At 41.5% G+C, this 24,220-nt stretch overlaps 1 protein-coding gene across 1 annotated transcript in view; it reads right to left on the bottom strand.

Moving 5' to 3' along the window:
• Nucleotides 1–3,159, bottom strand: part of CDYL2 (chromodomain Y like 2) — a 60,996-nt gene extending 57,837 nt beyond the window's left edge. Inside the window, exon 1 of the mRNA XM_066557646.1 lies at nucleotides 3,070–3,159. Within this exon, the coding sequence (XP_066413743.1) occupies nucleotides 3,070–3,093 (24 nt within the window). The 5' untranslated portion in view covers nucleotides 3,094–3,159. The remainder of the gene's footprint in view (nucleotides 1–3,069) is intronic.
• Between the last annotated feature and the right edge of the window lie 21,061 nt (nucleotides 3,160–24,220).

The raw sequence follows: 24,220 nt of genomic DNA, 5'->3' as shown, positions 1-24,220 counted from the left end.
CCATTTCTAACTGGAAAAAGGCACCTACCTAACCAAACACTGAGGTTATTTTGTCTGTGATCTTATTTTGCTTCATTATAAAGGCAGTAATTGAATTTATCTTTAAGTTTAAAGGTTGAAAAGCCTTTTAAAATAACACAACAGTAGAAAATGAATGAACTGACAGGATAAATATGCACATCTACTTCCAAAATTTCAAAATTTATAAAAGTTTCTTGGGTACCACCAAAGTATGATGAGTTCATACAGGCAATATACACACAGCACTTTTTCCATGTGCTTTATCAGGGCTTCTGTGTCGTGATTGGCTTTAAAAATAATTTTTCAGCCAGTATTACATTCTCCAAATTGCAGAGTTAATTATTGGTCTTACTTGATGAAGTTCAGTAAGAATCCTTGAAGGACTTGGATATTACTAACAAGTGAAAAGGGAATCAAGAGTGCACTATACCTTTGGAATGTCACCATAAGATCCAAATTGTTTATTTACACCCACAGTCCCAAATTATTTCAAAGTAAAATCCTGAAACTGTTTAATGGTTATCTTATGATCCACATAACGTTTTACTTGTTCAAGAACTTGGACTGCTCTGAGGGCACAAAGCACTTCATCTCACTGGCAAACTGGCACGGGACATCCAAGCTCCAAGAGCTTCTTTCTAATCAATCCCCTGGATGCAGCTGCTTTTTGGGAAGGGGAAAAAGCAGGGAGGCAAAGCTGAGTGATCTTTTAAATGAAGGCACTACCATCTACACAATTGCTACCTATTAGATATTCAAATTCTTCAGCTTTCTAGACATTTCTTCTGACCTCTGTTATGGAGAACTTCCTAGTGAAGATGCAAAATGCAAATGGATTGATAACTGAAGCCCTGCACACATTTTTGCCAAGTGTCCAACATGTAGATGAAGATTTTACACTATGACCAGTTGAGGTCATTTTCCAAACACCTCACACAATAAGAAAGGAACAGCCACACTTCTTCCGCCTACCTCTTCTGGTAGAGACAATTCTTCCATATTGAAGATATGCACAATGATAAGCAAAAGTATTTCAAGTGGAGTAACAAAGAAAGGAAGTGATTCAGAGGCTTTGAACCACAGTACCAAAAATTCATTCCTCCATGCAGATGCGGGCAAAGAGACTGCCTGCAAACTGGGCTGTTGGTCTGCTCCCTCACAGAACACACCAGGTGACCACTTGAGCAACCTCACTTGATGTCACACAGCGACACTGCCACATCCAACTACCAAACGTCACCATCTTACAACACAAGGATCATAAAACAGCAGAATTTTTTAACGATTAGTCAGAGCTAAACCAGCATGGCTACCATTAGCCTATGACCTACTAGCTTCATTTCTTTCTAGAACGAATCCAAACGTCTAAAGAAAACCCAGACAACACCAGGCAAAGATCTTCTATGCACCCCAGAAACTACTAATCCTAAAATTGTATTGCTAACTTTTTTGGGTCAAAGTTGTTCTTCACAGAACTCCCACTGGCTATTCTGGAGTCACAACAGCAATACAACTGACTTACAATATCCTTAAAATTACAGGTTAAATGACAGATACTGCAAAATGGTGGGGAGGGGGGGGAGGTCAATGACACTATCCAGATCATCATGTACTTCTGATAATTTAACACCACGTAGGAGAGTTTAAGTGCTGTTCACTTCAGAGGAGGTCTGTGTCACACACAGTAAAATACCACCCTAATAGAGCAATGTCATCCCTTAGCTGTGACCTCTGCTAAAGACTTTGAAAGACAATGACAAAGTGAAAACTGTCTACATGAAACCTGTCAGGTCCTGCACTTCTTGCACTTGAAACCCTACAACTGATCATCAAGATCATCAAACAGAGAATAAGTCCAACCATGTCCGACCAACCACAGCAGCAGTTCTACACCCAAGCACACCGTGATGGTTGAGCAGTACCTATCACTGGCACACAGCTCCAACTGGAAGGTGATGTTTTCTGTCCTAGGTCTTAAACTGTGCACTTCAGAGAACCTCAATGCAAACGGCCATTTCACCAGGAAATGTGGAGCCTGAGGAGGTGCTCCAGACCAAGAAGTGTAGGACATCCAGTCATGTTTGGTGTTTTTAACACTTCCACCCTGATTCCACTTACTGGAACTGGATATTTCAAACACCCATGTCCAGTCTGTCTTATTTTTCATTTCAGCTTTCTCCCTTCTTCTTCTCTGGCATGGGCAAGAGTGGCTAGACTCGTTCTCACTCGGGGCATTGGAACTGGGTGCCGGAGGTCAAAATTCGGCTGGGTCTCACCCACCGCCCGCCGGCTCCTTTTTCCCTGCCTGCCCCCGACCCGGCGGCCGTCGCCCGATGCTGCCCCGCCGCTGTCGCCGCCGCCGCGGCCGGGGGGCAGCGCACGCCGGGCTGCGGGGCCGGGGGGCGCCGCCCGCCCCACCTCGCACCCCGGGCCGCCCGCAGCGGGGCCCCCGCCAAACTTTGCGGCCCGCGGGGAGCCGGGGCCCGGCCCGGCCGCCGCCCCCGCCGCCCCGGCAGCACCCCGGGCAGGAGGTGAAGCAACCTGGCGCCGGCTCCTGCACTTTGCACAGCGGGCGCAGAGCCGCCTCCATCCCTGCGCCTCCCGGCAGCGCTAAGGCGCATTTTTTCGCACTAATCTGCACATTCAGCACGTCCAGAGCGCCTATGACTTTACCTGGACTTTCTCCACTCTCCGGGCTCATCACACCGCGATCGCCTCCCCATCCTACCGCTAACTCTCGCTCTCCTTCACTCCTTCCTCCTTCCCTCTTGCAAGGCCTGCTAAGATCAAGCCCGATGGAAAGTAGAGAGAGAAAGAGAAAGAGAGAGGCAGCGGGAAGGGAGGGGAGCCGCTCCATCCCTCCCTGCCCCCCCCGGGCACACACGCCAGCCCTTTTCCCCCCACCCCAGCCCTTCCCTCGGCGATTTCCTCCGCTCTTCGGCAACTACGAGGGCTCGGCGGAGCGGCTCCGAACGCGCCCCCGCTGCCCTCGGCGGCGCCCCGGCCGGCTCCCCCCCCGCCGCCCGCCCGCCCCGCGGCCCCCGGTACCTCGTAAAGGTCCCCCGAAGCCATGCTGGGGTGCGGGACTGGGCTCCTCCGCGCCGTCTCCCTCTCTCCACCTCTCCCGCTCCCCCACTCGCTCTCTCTGTTGAGTAAACTGTGTTTTGCAGAATGACAGGCTTTGGGGCTGGCTGTGCGCAGAATCAGAGGCGAGGAGAGCGGAGAGGCAGGCGGCGGGGCTGGCGTAACCAGCAGCAGCAGCAGCTCGGGCGCACAGCGCCGGGAGCCGCGTCTCCCCCGCGGCGGCGGGGCCGGCGCCCCCCGCCCTCCCCTCACACCCCGCCCGCCGCCGCCGCCTCCCGCCCCGGGCGGGGACCGGGACCGGGACGGGTCCCCTCCGCGCCCTCCCTCCGGGAAAGTCCCCGGGCCGCTCTGACGGCGGCCTCCTCTCCCTCCTCCTCCTCCCTCCCTCCGCCCCCCCCGCCTCAAACTCTTTCCGCGGCCAAAATAAATAAATAAAAAATAATAATTAAAAAAAAAAAAAAAAAAAGAAATACAGGGGCGGGCGGGAGGGGTGGGTGCCGGAGCGGGCGCGCGGCGGGGAGGGCCGCACCGCCCGCCCAAGGTCACCACGGGGAGAGGCAGGCGCGGGGCCTCGGGCGGCCCTGCTGGCACCTTCCGCCCCCCCGGCGCCGCGTGGCCGCCCCGCCGCCCATGGCCATCGCCGAGGGAGCCGAGCGGGCGGCAGCGCCCGAGGAGCGGCGGCGCGGGCAGCGCGGCGGGGCTCGGGGACACCTCTCGCCCCCGCTCCCCGCCGGGCACGGCGATGCCTCTCCCGCTGTCCCCCAGCCATTTTGCAGGTTCGCCAGCCCACTCGGGGATGTGAAAGCCAGCGGTCTCCCGCCACCTGCCCTCCACGTGGAGGCGGTGGTTGGAATTTTGAAGCGGCCGGGGGATGCGCGGCGACACGCAGTCATCGGCCATCGCCACTTTAGAGCCGTCCGTGTCGTTTCTTGGAGGAAAAATGCCGCCCCATGGCCGCTGGCGTCCCCGCGGTGCTTACCTGAGAGACGGGGAACGTGTGGAACGTGTGGAGGTGATGCCGAGTGAGCCGGGCGGCGCCTTGACTGACCAGCGGCCTTCGCCGGCCATCGCTGCAGAGCCTGAGGAGCTTCTCCCACAGGAACCCGGCCCTGAGCGACCCGAGTCCGGACGTATTCAGGAGCGGCCTGGATGCAATCCCGTGCCATGTGCTGTAGGATGACCCTAGAGCAGGGTGGTTGGACCAGATGACCCACTCGGGTCCCTTCCACCATGAGTGATGCTATGAACTGGTGATTCTGCGAAGAGGAATGGGCTCATGGTGATGGGAAGCCGCACTTTGCAGCAGTGATGGACTCCAGAGGAGGCAGGAGCCGCGGTGTGGAAAAGAGCCCCAAGCAGGATGCTGGGGCCACCGAAGAGGTAAGAGCTGCTCCCTGTGGAGGCTGATGAGCACCACGTCGTGTTCCTGCGGCTCCGGGCTGTGGAGGATGTGCTTCTCCAGGTAAAGTGTTGAGTGTCCTCTCGATATCTTATTTATTGATAGGAAGGAGCATCGTGAGGGTGTTCTCTGACCAGCTCTTCACACCTTGGCTCTGTAGCCAGCCAGCTCTAGTTGTTACTGAGTTTCAGACTCATTGTTCTCACCTCACAGCCATTCCCTGTAACCTGGGATCAGTAGTGGTTGTATGGTCTGGCTTTGCCACAGTTGTGGCTTTTGTTCATCTTCTTGTGTTTGTTGTTTTTCCCTTCTTGATTTTCCATGTGAATGTGAGAATTGGCACTGCTCAGAGCACAGGTTGGAGAGGCTTATTGAATGTGATAATGGTTAATAAAAGTCGCTGGTACTGTGCACTGAATTATTTCCAAAATTTTATTTATGACCAAAAATCCTGCTGTGGTTCAAGTGATGTGAAGCCAAAGACCCTTCTGGCTGAGAGGATTCCTTTTTAAAATATCAATATTGGGTATTTTGAACATTGTCACTTCTTATCGTGAAAGTAGGAAATCATGCATGTACATCCAGCTCTTGCTTGACCCCATCTCCTGAACTGTGAATATTACCTCTGGTGATTATGAACTTGCCAGCTAACCAGCTTAGTATTGACTGAGAGTTCAATAAAAACTATCTAATGGTAGTTTGGAGCTCAAAGACGTTTATGGTTTGTGTGGTCTACAGAGGTGTGTGATGATGTTGGACTCCTAAGGACAAGACTTTTTTTTTACCTGACTGTGGTAACTGGAGAGTTGTCCTCTGCTTTCCAAGTTGCCAGCAACATTTGGATTGTTGGGATTTGGTATTTGAAGAGGAAAATGTTGAAAAGATAAAGAAATACTGTAAACTACCCATGTGTAGTAATTCCAATAATTAATGCAGCAAATACTTTTTAATTTCCAAGCAGTGCATTACTTAATAATCACACCCCATGGTTTCTTCTTGATAAATCAATTATTTTGTTTTATTGTAAAGTGACATTTGATGTTTACAGTAGCAAATCAGCTCATTGAGTCGAATATAAGAATATATCCACAATAAGTAGGTGTTTTAATACATCTCTTCAATATCTGCTTTATTACAACTACATTTTGCAGCCTTCCACAGCAGTAAACAAAATGGCAGTCAGAGCTGGTGAGTAATTTTTCGTTGCATACTGAAATATTTGTTCTCTGAAACTGTTGGCTTCCTTCATGGTATCAACTCTTTCCAAAGGTCTCTTGATTGAATTAAAAAAAGTCCCTTTCCAAGCTGTAGAAGAGTATAAGTCTTTTATTTTGAGATAGGTCTAATAATCAAACTGTTCTTTCTGGGCTTTGCTGTTTCTGTGTTCCCAGACAGGTGAAATGAGACCAGTTCACCCTGTGCCATATTGGAAGAAGTCTCCATGACCTGGTCTATATTTTTGACAATTTCATTTACATTGTACAGTGTTTACAATAACATTGTCAATATTGTTGCTGTAAGATTTACAACCCAAACAAATAGTAGCTTGGAAGTTTTGAAAGGATGAATGCTTTAGTGGATGCTTTGAAGAGGGGAAACATCTTTTTCCTGATTACTCACTCCTCGTTTCAGAGGGCACAGTCCCTTGGGATGCCGTGGTTTGTGAGTCAATAGCGAGAGAGAGTACTTAAAGAGAACTTTTGTGATTGTCAAACCCAAGAAAAGTTCGTTATGGTTTTGGTGTATTTCCCTGTGAGTGAGCAGAAAACAAAGTTTTAAGTTGTAAAAAATTCAAGTGACCTTCATTTGCCCAGCAGGTCTTTATTGTAACTAGACAGGGCAAATGGTGTTCCTCTGAGTCTTGTGTAAAAAATAGAAATGCTTAAATTTATGATAATCTTTTAGGGTTTCTGATAATAGATTTTCTGGGAATACATCTTTTCCAGTTTTATTTGCTTTTCAATGGTAATATCTATGAAATTAAATTGCAGCAAATTCCAGATTGTTGTACAAATTTCAAGCTCTAAACTTAATGGTTTTGCTAAGTATGTGATTATTCATTACTCTTATTGTTTTGCTGCCTTCTCTTATTTCCTATCCCAAGAGAGTAATGCAGGCAAGGGAGGCATTCCAGACAAGATACATCACACTCGAACACTTCTTTGGATTTGATGGATGCTCTGGTTTCCACTACTGTGTTTGAAGGAATTATCTCTCAATCTGAATACATTTAAGAGCAAAAGTATTCTATTCCAGAAAGCAAAAATACTGCTGTCATAGCTGGGCTATTGATTTGTTATTGATTGCTTAGTCAATCAGTCCAGGGCTATACAAATATGTGGGAACTGTACAGCCACTGACACAGTTCCCCCAAATGAGTGCAGCTGAGTATTTGCAAACACCTTGTACAAAACATTGCCATGAGGGGCTGCGTTGGCTCTTGAAGAGGAACAAGAATGATGGGCAAGAATAATTAATAAATGGAGAAATTGAGAGAATTGATGTGCTAAGGTATGAAAATTTTATGAGAGAATGGGAGAAAACAAGGCATGAGTGAAGAATAAGGAACCAAAGGCAAATGCAAGGAGAAGGCTGTGCAAAGCCTTGGTTGTGTGAAAAAATGGGGGAGGCAAAGGAATATTTTAGCAGCAGTAACTGAAGCAAAAGCAGGGAACAAGGTAGCAAGATGTCTATCGCCAGCCTAAGAAGGGAGGATGATCAGAACATGGAAAAAGTCAGTGAGTGAAAATGAAAAAAGTGTCTTAGTAGGTTCGCAGAGTAGCAGATGACAGGAAATGGTGAGCAGCTACTGCAGGAAAAGGAGAATTGTTTATGGCACCACTGTCTTGGATGGGAGATAGGCAGGATCAGGGATTCCTCAGGGCTTGGGAACTGTGGTGGCTCCATACTCACCTGGTAGGTCTGAGGGAGCACCAGGATACCAGAGGAAGCTTATCACAAAAATTATCCAAGATGTGAAAAAGGAACTGCAAAACAAGAGGAGGGTGTCCTTGGCATACAGAGACCATCTAAAAATTAGAAATGAGATGAACATGAGAAGATAAGAAAGCAGCATGGCTTTTTAATAATTGATTTGCATTCTTTTGTGAGAAGAACTAGGCTTGGGGAAAGCCCCATGTACTTTGCTTTGTGCCATGCTGTCTTTGGAAGCAAACAAGTAGTTGTGATCATTTGATTCTGCTAAATTAATGTCTTCCTCCAAACCCTTCTTTGGATCTTATAACATGCAATTACTTATCATCAAGAGGAAACATTTGAAATAGAAGCTTAAATACCACAGTATAATGAAACCAACAGTAATATATGGAAAACAAAGTAATGTTTGTTTGTTGCAGTGCATCATTCACCGTGGAACAGAACTTTTCTAGGGTTGACAGTACATTTTAATGGCTGCTGTTCTGAAAAGTGACTTTATTTCTTTCAACTTTATGAGTCTATTTTGTTATCTTTAGTATGGCCAATACCATTTTGCCTTATCTGGGGAAGGGGAAAAAACTTTGTCCAAGGATAAAATGATGATAACTTTGTCTTTCTCTGAACACATTGAGTACTTCCCAATATAGCACCAAAAATAGAATCTTTGCACATTCTTCTCCCTCTTGTTTGCAAATGCCTTTTTTGCCACTTGACATGTTGTCAGAGATAATAAGAAGGTGCCAAAGCATTCCTGTTGGATGGTTTGCTGACTTTCCAACTAAGGTGAAAAAAAAGACAAAGTGTAGATCATGTATGTAGAAGTCGGTCTCATTTGGGAGCTCTTGTCTGCACAGAACCTTCAAAATTGGAGCTGATTTAGGAAATCATGATGTACATCCAACAGGAGCAAATGGCACACATTGTTTTTCTATACTTCTGTATATCCTTAACATCAGGAAAGAGTCCAGTATTAGAGATTTTGGGTTATGGCCTTATTTTTTGTGTGAGTTGAAACTGAAGTGTGAAGTGGAGCTCCAGTGGCTTCTTCTGTTAAGCAGCAAATAACAATATGTGAACACCTAAGAATGTTGTAAGTTGTAGTAGAATATGGGATTTGAAACTTGAAATTAAAGGAAGTTGGGATATGTTTTATTGCTTTTATTTATATTATTTATTTATTAATTTTATTAATATTATTTATTTATTACATCTGGGCAAGATGTATTAGAACTGTTTTAAATAATCCATAAACAGCAAGACAATAGGAAACAGATTAATCTGAGTGATTCTCTTAAGGGAAGCCATCTGACATGTTCAGTGTGGTTTACACATAGAGTGCATGTGATATTCAGAGTGATCACAGTGTATTACAGCACATTAGTAAGCTAATTTTTTAAGCTGGTTTGCTCTATAAAAATTGTGCTGAATTAATGATACCCAGCCTACAAATATGCAGGTTTGAGGATCTAGGTGTATAAATGGCATATGTTAAGCAATACTGTGTTTTGTGGCTTTTAATCATGGACTCAGCTTGCACCTCTGTATTTGCCTCTCACAAACCCTCTGTGCATAGCAGGCTGCTCATGAGGGTTGCCCAAGAAAGGGAAAACCACTTCATGATTTAATAATGACTCTGAAACTATGCAAGGACACATAACATTTCAGGAAACTAAAAGCATTATTCCTTACTAATGAGAAAAAGTATGGGGCTGGATCCATCCATGAGAAGGATTACATAATGTATTTATTTGTGAGGATGGAGAGGCTGAAGCCACAAGGTACCTTCAAGTCTGTTTTTCTGGGCTTACAAGCAAAAACTCCATGATACGCTGAAAGTGTTTAAAAATACACACAATTATAAGGAAATATAGAATAGTGGTGGCTGGAGACAATCTCTGTGTCTACTCCAAGCCTGCAGCTCAGCCCTGAGTCATCTAGAGTGCATTTGCTTGTGACTGTCTCCAGTTGGGTTTTGAGCATGGCTGCATAGCCAGGGATGAAATCAGTACCCCAGCTCTGAGGCCCTTTCTCCATCAGTTAATTGGCAAATCTGTGGTGCTGTTTCTGATGACATTCTTTAAGGAGAGACTTCTTGTTGTGCTTATAGGATTCTTGGGCCTTTGTAAATTATGTTGGATTTCACTCAGGAAAATGAATATATGTTGTATTTGAATATCATAGCACAGCCTAAAATATTATTATGAGCTAGTCAAGGATTAGCTACTCTTTGCCTGGAAAGCTAAAATAAGGGCTTTTTGATCTTGGCAAAATGGGAGAAAACGAATGTAGTCCAGGGAGAAGCAGAATTCATTTTGTCTGCTGGTCATTCAGAAATTCATTCTGTGCCAAGTTAGCTGGAATTCCTAATAGCACACTTTTTGAAAGATTTATATATTCACAGGAGTTTTTTTTTTTTAGAAGTGTGGAAACTAAATTTTAAAGGAATATTTTTCTTTTTAATTTATTTTGTTTAAACGTTTTATGTTTTAAAATAATATATGTTTAATGGTGCCTTATCATACAGTGTGCACCTTAAAAATGTGTAAATATATCGCACATGTTGATTATTTGTTATTATAGATGCCTTTAAATACAAGATAGTGGAAGTCTCCATTTACATACAAGGGCTGCTGGTGGTTTGGTAGTGTCTCTAAGAAGAGAATTATACCCACTGTGAATGAATATGCATCAGGCTCTGCATTACAGTACATACTTAGCTATGTTAATCATTAGGACTGCTTTTTAGGGCAAGGGCTATAAACTTGGTCTTATGGGACTTAAGTATTTGCATTACATTTATTTGCAGGAAAAGTACCCTTCCAAAGCATTACTCATAAAATTTTTCATAAAGAACTTAGAAACTTGTAATATCTTGTTATTAGACATTATTCTAAGTTTTTATATTCTCTTTTTCATTTTTTTAGACATTAAATATTCTCAACTTCAGAATTGTCAAGAACTTAACTCTTTTTAGTTGTTGCTAGAGTGATTTTTAAAAATTGTAAATGCATTTGTAATTCTGATTTCCATATAACAAACCATTTAAATTTCTTTAGTGCCTCTACCCAGTGTGTCAGTACAGATGAGATGGCAGCCAGCCCACTTGGAGGAGGCATGAACTGGTACATAGCCTCTATAATAGTCTTTCTTAAACCAGGCTGGACTGTCCTAGAGTGAGAAAACTCAATGAAACAAGGCCTAGTTTTAATTAGAAAGACTAATTCATTTATCAGTGTGAATTGAGAGTAATTCTTGAAAAATCAGGTAACATAAAGCTTGAGGAGGTATGAGAGTCAGGTTTGTACCTTTACACTCAACCCTAAATTTCCTGGTGGTCTTGTCAGAACAAAGCAGGCTGGAGTGTATTAAAAACCAAAACCTGAAATCTGAACTTCCAGTGAATTTAAGTAATGATGTCAACATAGCAAACAGCAATTCACCTTCCCTGAAATTCCCATCTGGACTTTTTAACTGGAGATAATGTTGGTAGGATCCAAGGATTACTCCTGACTCACCTCTCACACTTTGTCTTACTCAGTGTTATTCCAGTTCTAGAATAGTGCATTAATTTTTCTTCTTCATATGCTCTCTTGGCAACATGTTACTTCTTACTTTTCAGAGTCCCTGAAAGCAGAAGTTGGGTCTTTGTTTCAGCCTGGCTTTCTGGTCAGTTGTAGTTGTACTTCTCAGTAACTTGTATTGCTCTGTGTTCCCTCTGTTGTTAACCAGGTACACCAAACCAAATCAGCCTGTCTAAATGCACTGTATGGAAACGAGACCTGAGTTTTCTTTATTTGTGAGTTTGTGCAACTTAGTGTATCTGATACAGATAATTTTTTATTCAAGACAGTGCAGCATATTGGTGCTGATATCATCAGATGACAGTCTTGGTTTGTTTTTTGTTATCTTGAACAGTCTCTCAGTTACATTCTCTTTTGTGCACAAACCAGTCCATTCTCATTCTAATTCTGGGTAATGAAATATATAATCTTCTGTTCTAGTTTTAATAACACAGTTTCAGAGCATGTGTCAACTAAGTATTCCCGTGAAAATGGCTACTTAATTCCTTAGTGGTGTTTTTGATCATTTTTGCTCTTTATTCAGAAATCTTTGACACATGTTCTCTACCCTGTTGACCCCCCGAACAGAATTTAGGTCCTGATGTGGCTGTGAATGCAGAGGTGAGCACCTGGCTTCACTGTGAACTTTAAATTGATGTGGAGACTGGGACCTCCCACCTGATGTCCCTGTCCTGGGTAGGGAGAGTTTTCAACCCTCCCAGCCTGGTTGGCGCAGAGCAGGACAGTGTTTCTGTGCTGTGCTGTGCTGTGCTGTGCTGTGCTGGGGGAGCACTCAGGTCATTCAAGTGGCTGGAGTGACTGAGAACCTCACAGGAGAAGGGGCTGAGGGACAGAGGTTTGTGTAGTGCAGGGAAGAGAAGGCTAAGGTGGATCTGATAGTGGTCCTAAGGAGTGGTCGTGGGGAGGATGTGCCAGACTTTTCTGAGCATTACATAGCAAAAGGATGTGGTGCAATGATCACAAGTTGTAAATGGGGAAAATATGACTGGACAGAAGGAAAAAAATCATGATGAGAGAGATTAAGTGATGGAACAGATGCCTAGAGAGTTTGTGGGTTCTCCATCTTCAAAGGCTTTCAAGACTCAACTGGACAAGGCCTTGGACTGCCTTATCTAACTTTGAAATTAACCCTTTGAAAAAGAAGGTGGACTGGATGACCTCCAGAGGTCCTTTCCATGCTCAGCTATTTTAGAATTTTATGAAACCAGAGGGAGAGATCTGAGATTTTTCTCCTTGATCTGTAACTTCAGTTCTAAGGATTTTACTCCTTGAAATTGCAACTGTTAACATTGTGTCAGTACATAGTTAGACGAAATAAAAGTGTTCAAATTACCTTGCGTGGGTGGAGGTAATCTGTGCAGCCTTGAACAGCAAATAGTAATTAAACCAGGGTGGTAGCAGAATGTATCCTGTTCTGGAGCTCCTGCTCTCTGCATTGCTGTGTGCTCTTTCTTCACTGCCTTGTGTGCGAGTACCAAGGCGGCTTCAGCTGAAGGAAGGCAGGAAGCAAGAGAACCTGTGAGGTGATCATGGTGTGCCAGTTATTGTTGTGATGCTGATGCTCTACTCAAATGTGTAGTCAAACAAACAAACAAAGGTTAGTAAAATATACCTGAATTTGGGCATTTGGCATTGCTAGGAGGACAGTGTTTTCTACATTTATGTGATGCAGATTTCATGTTTTATCTTTATTTTTTGTTTTCAGGCTATTTTAGAGTCTGACCCATGAACTTTTCCAGAATGTTAGCTCTACAAGGCACTGCAACCCAGGGACACGGCCATTGATGGCTGCTTGATGATTCTTGGGTGTACCTGCCAACATTTGACATTCAGAAAGGAGCAGAGTGGGCTGATGTGCCTGGTCACTCTCTGCCTTTGCAGTCTGGTGCTGTTTGTTGAGCAGGAGCTGCAGCCTGAGCCAGAGTTTCTTGGAGGGTCCAGTACTGTTACAGGGGGTGTTTCTTTGGTTGCCCAGAGCAGCAGAGACAGTGCTTGAAAATAGGGTAAAAAGTACTTACAGCCCCACTGGTAGCACGCTCCCATGCCCAGAAACAGCTCATCTCCTGTCCACAAGTCTCATTCCCTCCCTGCCTGTCTGAATTCTGCCTGACCCACCCGTGATGTCTCACCACGGCCATGTGGGTGTGTTGTGCTGGCTGCTGTCATGGACTTCTCACAGGTCATGGACAAGCTGGGCTGTGGACTCTGCTTAACTCATGAGATTGCTTCAGTGGCTCTGCTGTCACATGGTGGTGACAGCAGCAGAGGCAGGAACTGCCTTTGGCTCCTTCTGGTGCAGCCAGTCGTGCTCAGTAGCTGCCTCCTTGCTGACTCTGTCGGTGCAATTGAAAGACAGCAAAAGCAGCTGAAGTGGAGGAAGGCTCAAAACGAGTAGTCTGCTCCCAACTAGAAAAGGAAAATATGTCTGTGAAATATGTTTGGAATCTTAAGTTTCAAGTCTAGGTGAACTGTTATTCATGTCACAAAACCAGCAACTTTTTTTATTGATCTCAAAAGACTAATGTTGGTGGCTATAAACCCAGAATGTCACTGTCATCTTCAGATGTGGTGTGCTTAGCCCAAAGGTTGTGTGTATCAGCTGCCTGCTCCCAGGAAATCCATGAGTACACTTCAGACTTTATGGCTGTTAACTGTCACCTTTCCTGGGTAGTAAAATTCCTTACAGAGCAAACCTTGCCTCTACTTTCACATGATTAATAGGATAGAGGTAACTTGGTCCATGAGCAGGCTTTAACAGAACACTGAGAACACACTACTGATGTTAACTGAGTTGGAAAGTGGCACCCTAAAAACAGTATTTGTTCTTGACAGTTAGAAAATGTATTTCTTCAGATGTGTAATGAGGAAGAATAATTTCAAAAGTAGAAGATTAATTTCAAATTGAACTATTTGTCTTCAGATGGAATAATATTTCTTTCACATGAGTGAGGGTAGACATGGAGGAAATTTCATATATGGACAGAGAATATGTAAAGTTACAAAAAGATACTGTATTTCTTATAAGAGGACAGAGACAACTGTATCAGGAGCCACTGAGCAGTTGCTGTGGGGATCTACAGCAAAATTGAGCAATAACAGATAAAACTGACTCAGGAGAACTTGTGAATCAAATGAATAATCAGTTATGATATCAACTGCTCCTTTGACCTATGGTTGCTCTTGAAAGCTGTGCCTGATGGCCTTAAAGACTCTTGTGATATATTCTCACCTCTCTTTTCAGTACATGCAGCTCCTTTCCTATTCTTTTAAAGGGGTTAATTTGCATTGCTCCAGATTTCAGAACTGTCCAACAAGGGCAGAAAAGTGGTGATATGTTGAAGCAAAGTACCAACCTTTCCTTCAGCTAGGCTGGACTTTTGAATGTAATATTGAAGCCACAAGTCTCCTGCTTGCTAAAATGTATTGCTGTTGTCCCACTGTGGCATCTTCAGAATGTATTTTGTAAGGTCAGGCTGACACATTGTGCTGGCTAAAATGACATAGAAAGGATTAATTTTCTGGTTTATGTGTCTTTCTTTGTGTGTGTCCATGGTGGATGCACAAGACTGTCCCAAGTGCACTCTGAATGCTAAGTCATTCATAAATGCTGTTGATGAGTGTTCATCTTTTAGGCTGGCAAATGATTCCCTTGCTCTCACTGCCCTTCTCCAGAGCTTCTCAGCCCTGGGCATACACAAAAGGAATGGTGGAACAGTGGTGGGGCTCCTCTCCCTGCTCTCTGGCATCAGGTGTATTCACTGTATTCACTGAGAAATAGATGTGGTGCCATTCTGATCCATCACCCTGAAATTCCTCTACAGAGAGAAATTCAGGGTGGAATTTAGAAGGAAATTTATTTGGTATAATACAAAAAAAGCTAAGAAAACTCAGCAAAGAATGACCATCTCAAACCCTGAGAAACAGAAGATAGAAAATATAGAAAAATGCTTTCAGATCAACTCTGCTTTGTTCCACTGATTTTTGCTACAAACATCCAGTGATTTTTGCTACAAACTTTAAGATTTCACTGTTTTGCAGTTTCCAAGCTCCATGAAATTATAAGCTTTTTCTAATACTCAAGCTAATTTTCCATGTGTTTATTTTTTTTCTTCATCAAAATCAACGTTGACTCACCGAATGTGATTATATAATCTCTGTTTTTTTCTTTCCCATTTTTGATGTTGTATTTCCTCACTTCTTTTCCAAGAGCTATGTTTATTATATCCACCAAGAAGTCCACAGGCAACATGATTACACCAGTCTTTGTGTACTATGCTGTTGCAAGGACCTATGTCCCATTACTTCTGTTGTCTTGGCAGTCACTAAATGTTTAAAACCTACCCCCCATTGGTTAAAAATGTTTTGAGAGCTTTTAGAAAATTCAGACTGATTTCAGTGGCTTTTTATACAACACTTAAAAACCCTTCTTGATGTTTTCTGGTTTTCTCCTTAGATCACATGCTTCCAGAATTATCAATTCCAAAAGAACCTGAGAAATAAAAAACCTAAGCATGCACCAGTGTTGTCTTCCTTTTTTTCCCTGCTGGTGCTGAGCTCCAAAAATGGGTGTATTGGAGGGGTTTTGCTTAATCCATTTCTTAATTGAAATTGTTGATGAATGCTTAATGGTTTGGGTTGGGGAAGAGCAGTGTGGCAGCTCTAGGTTAGCCCTGCAAACCTGGCCCTTTAGGATGCCCATGGACACTCATTTTTGCTGTGCTCCTGAAGCTCATTAGGAGAGTGAAAGACCTGTTTTAGGATAAGACTTGGCTTGTTCAGCATTGGAGGGGAAAACCAGAGACAATATGAATACCTGAGGGAATAAATACAAGACAAGGAAAAGAACTATTGTGCTAAAGGGCAGTGTATGCTTATGGATAAAAAATGTGTCTAAACTGACTGGAAATCAGAGGAAAGCTTTTTTATTTTTATGAGGATCTGGAACACCCTGAAAATGAAGAAGTGGGTTCAGAAAAAGAACAGCAGCTTTTAAGGTGGAGCTCAAGACTTTTATGAAAAGAATTATATAATATGGTGCCTGCAGCCTGCATCTGATGACTCAGGAGATCCCTTCCAGTCCTATGTTCCTAAATTTTCCTGAGCAATTCAAGTATAAGAAGAAAATGTCAATTTTAAACCATTTGTAATTGGGCTCAGCTTGAGTACAATTCAATGGGATGAAGTAAAGGCACTTTTTAAGCTTAAGGGCATTCTGCCTTCTGAGTTTCAAAAACCTGTGGCAACCATGGTAGCCTGTCAAAATGGTTTTAAGAATCTTTTAAAATACAGGGTTTTAGACATTATAAATCTTGGACTGGCCAATAACAATAATGGCCAATAACAGGGTTTTTTAAACTTTCTAAATCCTTCCCTCTAACCTACAAGAGGAGGAAGAAGAAGCTCCCTTTTCATCAAGTATGGAGGGCAGGTTTGGTATAATCTTGTCAAGGGGAAATTATTTTGCTGTTCTGGATTCATTGTGGCCCAAGACTGGTCTGTAGCAATCACAGGTCCAGTACAAAAGCATTGTGGAGACTGGACAAGAAGTTTCAAGAAGTGTTCTTCTTCATTAAGTTCTTGGTAAAACACTTCCTATATTTTCCAGAGAAATTTTGCTATTTTTATCAGGTCTGGAGCACTGTTTCAGTAACTAAATTCTCCATGCCCGTTACTCAGACTTCCTTTATCAACACAGCTATCTTGTTACTGATTGCAAATGCTGTAGAACTCTGGAGTAGGACCAAATAAACTGGGGGGTGATAAGATGTGTATCAAGCCATGTTCTTGTTTGCAAGCTTTTCCTTCAGCATTTGGGATTTTCTTGTGCATTAGGCCTACTAGAAACTCTTGCTCTGGCCTAGATTAATCCCTAAAAACAGAACACAAATTACTTTATACTTGTGGATTAAGAGTCAGTTAATGAGGGCTGTTGGAATTGCCTCTCCAGTTTGGCTGAGTTTCTTACGACTCAAAAGAATCTCCAACACTGCAGCTCTCACCTGCAAAAACCTATCTGGGAAATGACTAATCAGTGCATTTTTTTCCTGGCCTAATTGTATTTCTCATGAATCAGCTAAACCCACGGTGGGACTTGGGCAGCTATTTCTGGGTCCCTGAAGGGAGGTGGGGATTGCAGGAAGTTTGCAGCATTGCTCTGCTACTGCAAGCAAATTTATCAGTGTCAATGGTTTCCAGACTCTTAGGCTGAGCATTAAAACCAGAAGTTGCAAGTAGGAATTTTTCAGCAATTTTTTTTTTTTTTGGAAATAAAATGGTACTTTTCAATTAAGTACCACTTTTGGGGATGGAAGAACTTTGCTGGGACATCTATTTTTTTACTTAAAGTCTGAAAACATGCAAATGTTCTCAATTCTGATAATCAAGAACATGTTTTATGCAGACCCCTTTCCCAAATTTAATGAAATATTTTTGTTGCTGATTAAAACTTTCCATGAAATAAAAAATATGGCTTCCCAGCTGCCTTTCCTCTACACTGTTTGGGTTTCCACAGGTGGAGTGTGTCTGTGGGAATTTTGAATCACTTACATCTGCAATAAATAGGGTAAAAAGCACTTGTAATATTTGCTGAGTGTCTCTCCCTCACCATTAGTCAACGCTTACACAGTTGAATTTCAAAAAAACCCCAACAGAAATGTAATATTTCTGTTGTTCTGTAGTTTAGCACTGACATTTCCTGCTGTGAAAAGGTTATCATTTTTTTCCTGGTATGTTTCTATGTGAAGAATATTCCAATTTTCAGCTAAAATGCACTGAAAAAACGCCAGCTTTTCTTTTAATATCCATTACTAAGCATTCAAATTCTCCAAAGTGCAGGATGATACTTTATGCTGGTAATGACTGACTGACCTTTCTATTAACACCACTTCGAAGGCAGTTTAGTGGCTTACCTCTTTACCAAAATTAATAAATTCAGGGGTTCCATTAATGAGTATTTTGATTCATAGTTCTGCTTTAAAACATAATTATGTGTTACTCATAATATTGCTCATACTTCTCTATATTCTGCCTCTTCATATAAAGCTGCCCTGTGATGTAGCTGCATTTCCATTCTTCCTTTTATCCCTAAAGCCACATCTTGAAATCACTGGGGCCACATCATGGCAGCAGAGCAGGATTTGGCACTGAGAGTCTGAGAGTCTCATCTCTCCACACATTGTTCTTGTTGTAGCTGGAAAACATATGGCCCATTCCTTCTGTTGTGGAAATATCAAGTAGGACGTAGAACATCAACTGCAGTTGTTCATGGAGAGCGTAAAGGTGGGGAAGCCTCTGGAATAAATGCTGGAAGCTCAGGAAGAGCTCTCCAGATCATTTACTCCAACATGCCAAATGATGGGAAATTCTGAGACCACAACCATGGCAGGCATTGGTTGCTTACTGGTACAGAACTTTGCACTTACTAAAATGGTGAGATTTATGTCACCTTTTCTGTTTAGAAGCCTCTTGTTTGAGAACATAATGGATATCTTTTCTTTTTTTTCTGTCAGCAAGCAAAGCTCTTATTGAGCTTTCAGGTAGGCAAGAAGGTAGTTATGCACTTAAATATAATAATTATTTTTATGTGAGTAGAACCAGGATAGGAAATTCTAATTCTGTTGCAGCTACTTAACTAAATAATTTCTCTCAGGCTTTTCTTCACACAACTAAACTGAAGCAGCCATGAGTCAGCAGTGCATGCTGAATGACTCAGCAATTTATGTGATTACAGGTATTTGAGTATGACTGGTACAAAAAAAGAAAAAAAAGAAAAAAAAAGAAAAAAAGGCAGAAGAAATTGAAGTATATGACTGCAACATTAGTACTTCTTTTGTCAATGCAAGCAGAATGTTGTCTGTAAGTTCACTGCATTCACTAAAAACTGCAAGAACCCAGGTGTTTGGGTGTTTTTTAATCCCTTGTGTGTGGAGGTTCCAGCACTTCTATCTTGAGATGTGTTCATGGTAGAAGGTATTTTGTGTCTGCAGTCTGTGTATGGCCTAGATGGAAGTTGGAAACTAATTTCATTACTAGTTTCATGTATTTTAATCAGTTTCCAACAAAGACATGATTTATTTTAGATGTACCCAACTATTTTCTATTTAAGGTTGCTTCTCATTACCAGGCTAAACCAATGATGCTGATCCATGGTGCCTCTCTCTCCTATTGCTCTGTCCATGATTATGATATTTGGCATCCAGCATCACAAACACTTGCCCCTTTGTCACAACAAAGGCCAACTGCATTAGTCTGTTACAGAACAGAGTTTTGTTTAAGTCCACGCATTTTCATTTTAAAGATCACATGATGACATCAAAGATCAGTAAATGGTTAATGTGCTATATTTGTGTGGTGAGGAAAGAGGAGATTAAGAACTGCTATAAAAGGCAATTTTACTCTTTCAATGGGTACAGCTTTGCATTTTGACTTTTATTTATGCAATTGCCATATTCCCATGACTGCGTCATAAATGACTTGGGAAATTCAATAGTGTATCCTGGCCAGGTAAATAAATGGGAACAAAACATGGTAATGGCTTTCACATTTTGTATCCTATGTGTTTTATCGCAGATAAATAGACTCAATAAATGTTACAGTATATGCACTTGTGCCACAAATATTGCATTTGATTCCTAATGGGTCATAAAGTGCCTTTTGCAAACCTTCAAAAACTTGTCAGCCTGTTATATGGAAAATATATTTCAGTACTAAATTTACTTTGTACTATTTGCCCTACTGAACTTGTTCCTGTCTTATGTTTCTAAGCTATGTAGATAGTAAAATTTATGTTTGGGTTTGATCTGCCTCTTGGTTACAAAGATCTTAATTCCACTGAAGTGGTACGAGCTGGAGTCTTTACATCCTGTTGTGTTTTAATGTGTTCAATATTATAGTAACATAAGAATAATAATATCAAAACCTATTATAAGCTACATGAATTTTACTATTGGAACATATAAACCAAAAGTAATTTATAATATTGCATCAGAGTAAGTCTAAATTATGTTACAGAGGGTTGCATTATATAGAATGAATCCTCTGTTGTGTTTAACATTTTGACCTTGTGGGATATGACTCATGGCATAAACCCAACTGATGATGGGGAAATAGAGGATAGATGCAGCATCAGCTATAGTCTTGTGACTTTTGATCACTTGAAGGAAAATCATGAAAATTTTGTGTTAATATGGTGGTAATCTCTAGCTAAGGTTGGTTTTGATGAGTTATCTGACCATCAACACATTTCATGCATTAATGGTTGAGTCAACTTGGGAAGTTACAGAAAAGCTGAAAATCTAAATTTGTAAAGTAATATTCCATAACTGGTAACTTTGGAATAAGCTTGTTTCATCTTAGACCAGAATTTTATAAACGTTGTTCATGAAAATTGAAGAGCTATTTATTCTAAGTAGAATATGGCACATATTGATAGAGCTAAATGTAGCTACATCTAGATGGTAGTATTTGTTCCACATTTATTTTAGCATTTAGGATGATGCAGTCCCAGATGATTCCATTTATGTATAATGGGAAGTTACTGTAAGTTACAGAGACAAGGGTAATATACAATTTCTCTTAGTAGTTCCATACAGGCAAGTACCAGAATAAAGAGTGAATGGCTGCAAGATGTCAGTAAATCTGGGCCACAGAATATTAAAAGTGTAGAATCTGAGTTCATGAGGAGCCATCAAGTTCATATTATTACATATGTGTCACTGAGGATTCCATTCATTATTCCTGTGGTCTCCGAACCATTTCTGGTCATCATAAATCTTTGAGGTAAAGAAAATGGATGGCTCAAGTGGCAGCATAGTGAAGTGGAGCTAAAGCCTTCAGCTCTACTCCATCCAGACTTCCAGGAAACTCCAAGGAAGTTTTCTTTAACTTTTATTAGTTTGTAGAAAGTTATGTAATATTCAGGGTGTGTTGACCCTAAGGAAGAGTATAAAATGTATATTGACACTTAGGTAAATATTTGTGAAAAAAGTGCAATGATGGCCACTCAGTTGTCCCTTAGACCTGGTGTTCCTTCAGAGAACCATTAGGAACCCATCCACTTCCAGCCAAGTCTTTCAATGACTTCCCATCAAATGAGATGGGATTGAGCCAGACCTTTTGGCTGAAATATTTAAGTCTGCTCTTCAAGCAGTAAATTTAAAAAAATGACAGGAGAATTAAGTGGAAAAAGGAATATACTTGGGCAAATAAATGTATTCACATTCAAATTAAATTTTTGATCAGAATATTAAAGCCTAAATGAGTTCATTATACTGGTAAATCAGCTCAGGTGTCCAAAAGGCTCTGAAACAAAATCAGTTAAGCAATTAAATTAGAACATTAAAAAAGATCCACAAGCAAACACTGACAACTGAGCTTACCTTGAACCTGTTCACCCCTGGTCTACTCCCCAGGAGCTCTCCAGAGAAGGTTTACAAGGCAACTGCCATCACTATTGCTCCACAGCAGGATGGTGATTGATTGGACTGACTGTTCCAGATGTGATCTGTTCCACCACACAAGAGTAATTTGTTTAAATCCTGTCAGAAGTTCGCCACTTTAATAAGCAGGAGATTCGTGTAATCTGCAATAATAGTAATTAAAGATTTAAGTGTTGGGCACTTTTGTATGTCTTGTGTCCATATTCAGAAATAATTTATGTACAAAAAAGAGTCTTGAACTGACTCTCCTGGGGCCAGTGATGTATGTGCCATTCCCTTAGTGAGGTCAAGACTTGGTAAGAGAGAGAGAGTGATTAAAATGAGAATTAAAATGTGAATTGTAGGGAAACTTGTGTTCACTCCAGAGATAATGTGATAATGCTGCTCCATCAAAGGAGTAAAATGATCCTCAGAGATGCTGATGTTTGTCTAAAAACTGGAACAACATTTTTTTCCTGTTTAAAATTAAAGAGTTAGAAAAGCTCTGTTGCTTTTTCTTCGTGAAACAAACAGATCTCTCACCTGAGCTGATCTTTCCCTGCATGTGGTGCTCCCCAAAATAAGATGCACTTGTGTGTCAGGGTGGACACAGCTTGGGAGGAGGGAGAGATCTTACCCAAGCTGTTTATGAGTAGGCACAAACCCTCTGCATGGTGTGACAGACCTTTTGTTGTAGCAGCAATGCACTGGACATGCTTTATGTACTTAACTAGTCCTGAAAAAGTCAGTGACTCAAAGTCTTTTGTGTAGAATGCTCTGACTAGAAGAGTTTATGAGGTGTATAATGTCTCATGCTCTGTACTTCCTAACTACCAGATTGACTTTTGCAGCTCAAATAAAATCTGACATGTGGCTCCTCTGACACAGCAGCACTGAACAGCTCTCCAGGGCCGAGGCCAATGGGTTCCCAAACTCTGCCCCACCTTTGTGTAGCTTAAATGCTTCATGCACAGGGAGGTCAGGGAACAGGAGGTTTTAAAAAGCAAGCGTAGAAGCCTGTTCAGTTTGATTACTTTGATTGTACTTTCTTCTCCCGTTTTAATAGGCAGAATATAGGCTGTTGTCTTGAGTTTTCTGACCTAATGTTCAAGGAATTTCTTGTTGTTTCCAGTCATTAATAAGGGCCTTTATTTGAGGTGATAGAAACATTGCTGCTTTAGCTCTGTAAACATTTGTGACATCTCCTTAGAAAGAGTTAGCAGCTATAATTTCTAAGTCATTAATCACCTTTTCCAAGAGCTGTATTTCTCTGGGCCTGTATTTCTCTTTTCAATATAGGCAGTTCTGAGACTTTTGAAGTTTTTCCTCATTATATTGTTAAGAATTTTATGCAGAATTTGTGGAAAGCCTCTCTCAGACTTGTTGCTATAGCTCATAGATTCAAGCTACATATGTTGCACTTGAGATAGATGTGGATAGAGAAATTTCAAGTGTCATATTCCATTACAGTCTGAAATTTCATGAAAGCTAAAGCACATTGTAAAATTACATTGTCTCTCCCATCACTTAGTTTCAAGAAAGAGCTCACAAAAATGTCAAAACTTGGTAAACTCAATATTAAATATAATAAGCTTTTGATTTTGGTACTGCCAGAATCACTGGCAGATGAAAATGTTGTTTAAAACCTTCTCAGAATATTTCTCCTATTTTCTAGCTTCAGTTTTTTTGAGAATGGTTCATACACCTGGACAATTTGTTGTTAATTCACTGCTGTCATATAGCTAAAATAGCCATTCAATGTATTTAGCTCTCTAATGTACTTCAGACATCAATCATAAACCTTTGCAGGCTTCAGTCTGCTAGGCTGAGCCTAAGTTCATTTAGTTTTCTTGTGGAAGATAAGCTCTGCCTTTCCCATTCATCTTAGTAATGATTTTCTGTGCTTGATCCAGTTTGTGTTCATTTTTCTCCAACGGGGGTTGCTGAGGCTGTGCATCACTCTGGGACAGACAGGAATGACTCCAATGTCTTGGACAGTGGCAAAATAGAAATCTTTCATCTGCCATCCCCTAAGCTTGAATCCCAGACTTCACTGAGTTTTTGAAATGGAAGAGACATCTAGAGAATTTATACTGCAACCCCTCTGCTCAAAGCAGGGTCAGGGCATCACTCAGTTGAGTGTCACTCAGTTCACTTTGTCAGTTTAATACCCAGGATTGGTCAAAAAAAATTGGATATTGACAAAAATCAGGAAAAATATAAACAAACCAGAAAGCATTATAAAGTTGCTGCATGTTATGCTGTTTAATCCATAACACTGTATACAAATTTTTGGTTCTGTGCCTCAAAGGAAATGCAGTAGAATTCCAGAAGATGGAAAATTGTGGAAACAGCATTCCAAATCAAAGGAGTAATGCTGCATCCTCTTGGATAATGAATGAAGAGTGGCACTTTTTAGCCTGTAAATGAAGGATATGATAGATATCCATGAAATCAGAGTGGCATGGAAAAAGTGAGGAGGAAATTGCTCACTGTGTCTCTCAACAAAATGTGGGGCATGAAATGAAAGCAGCATCAGGCAGGTTCAGAACAGCAAAAGTTTAGAGCCATGGGATTCACCTGTGGAACTATCTGCCACAGGATCCTGTGGAAAGGAAAAGTTTTCATGAATTTAAAAGCAATTGGAAAAATTTATGAAAGAAAAATCAATCAACAGCTATTAATTAAGAGACACAATATTTGTCTTAGTAATCTGGGGGAAATACATTCCCTGCCAGCCTTGTTCTTTGCAATCTTTTTGCTAGTGTGCACAGCTTTTATAA

Source organism: Molothrus aeneus, chromosome 11 (assembly GCF_037042795.1).
Source record: "Molothrus aeneus isolate 106 chromosome 11, BPBGC_Maene_1.0, whole genome shotgun sequence".
Lineage (NCBI taxonomy): Eukaryota > Metazoa > Chordata > Aves > Passeriformes > Icteridae > Molothrus > Molothrus aeneus.
The sequence above is the reverse complement of the archived record's forward strand: the minus strand, read 5'-3'. Positions and strand labels throughout refer to the sequence as shown.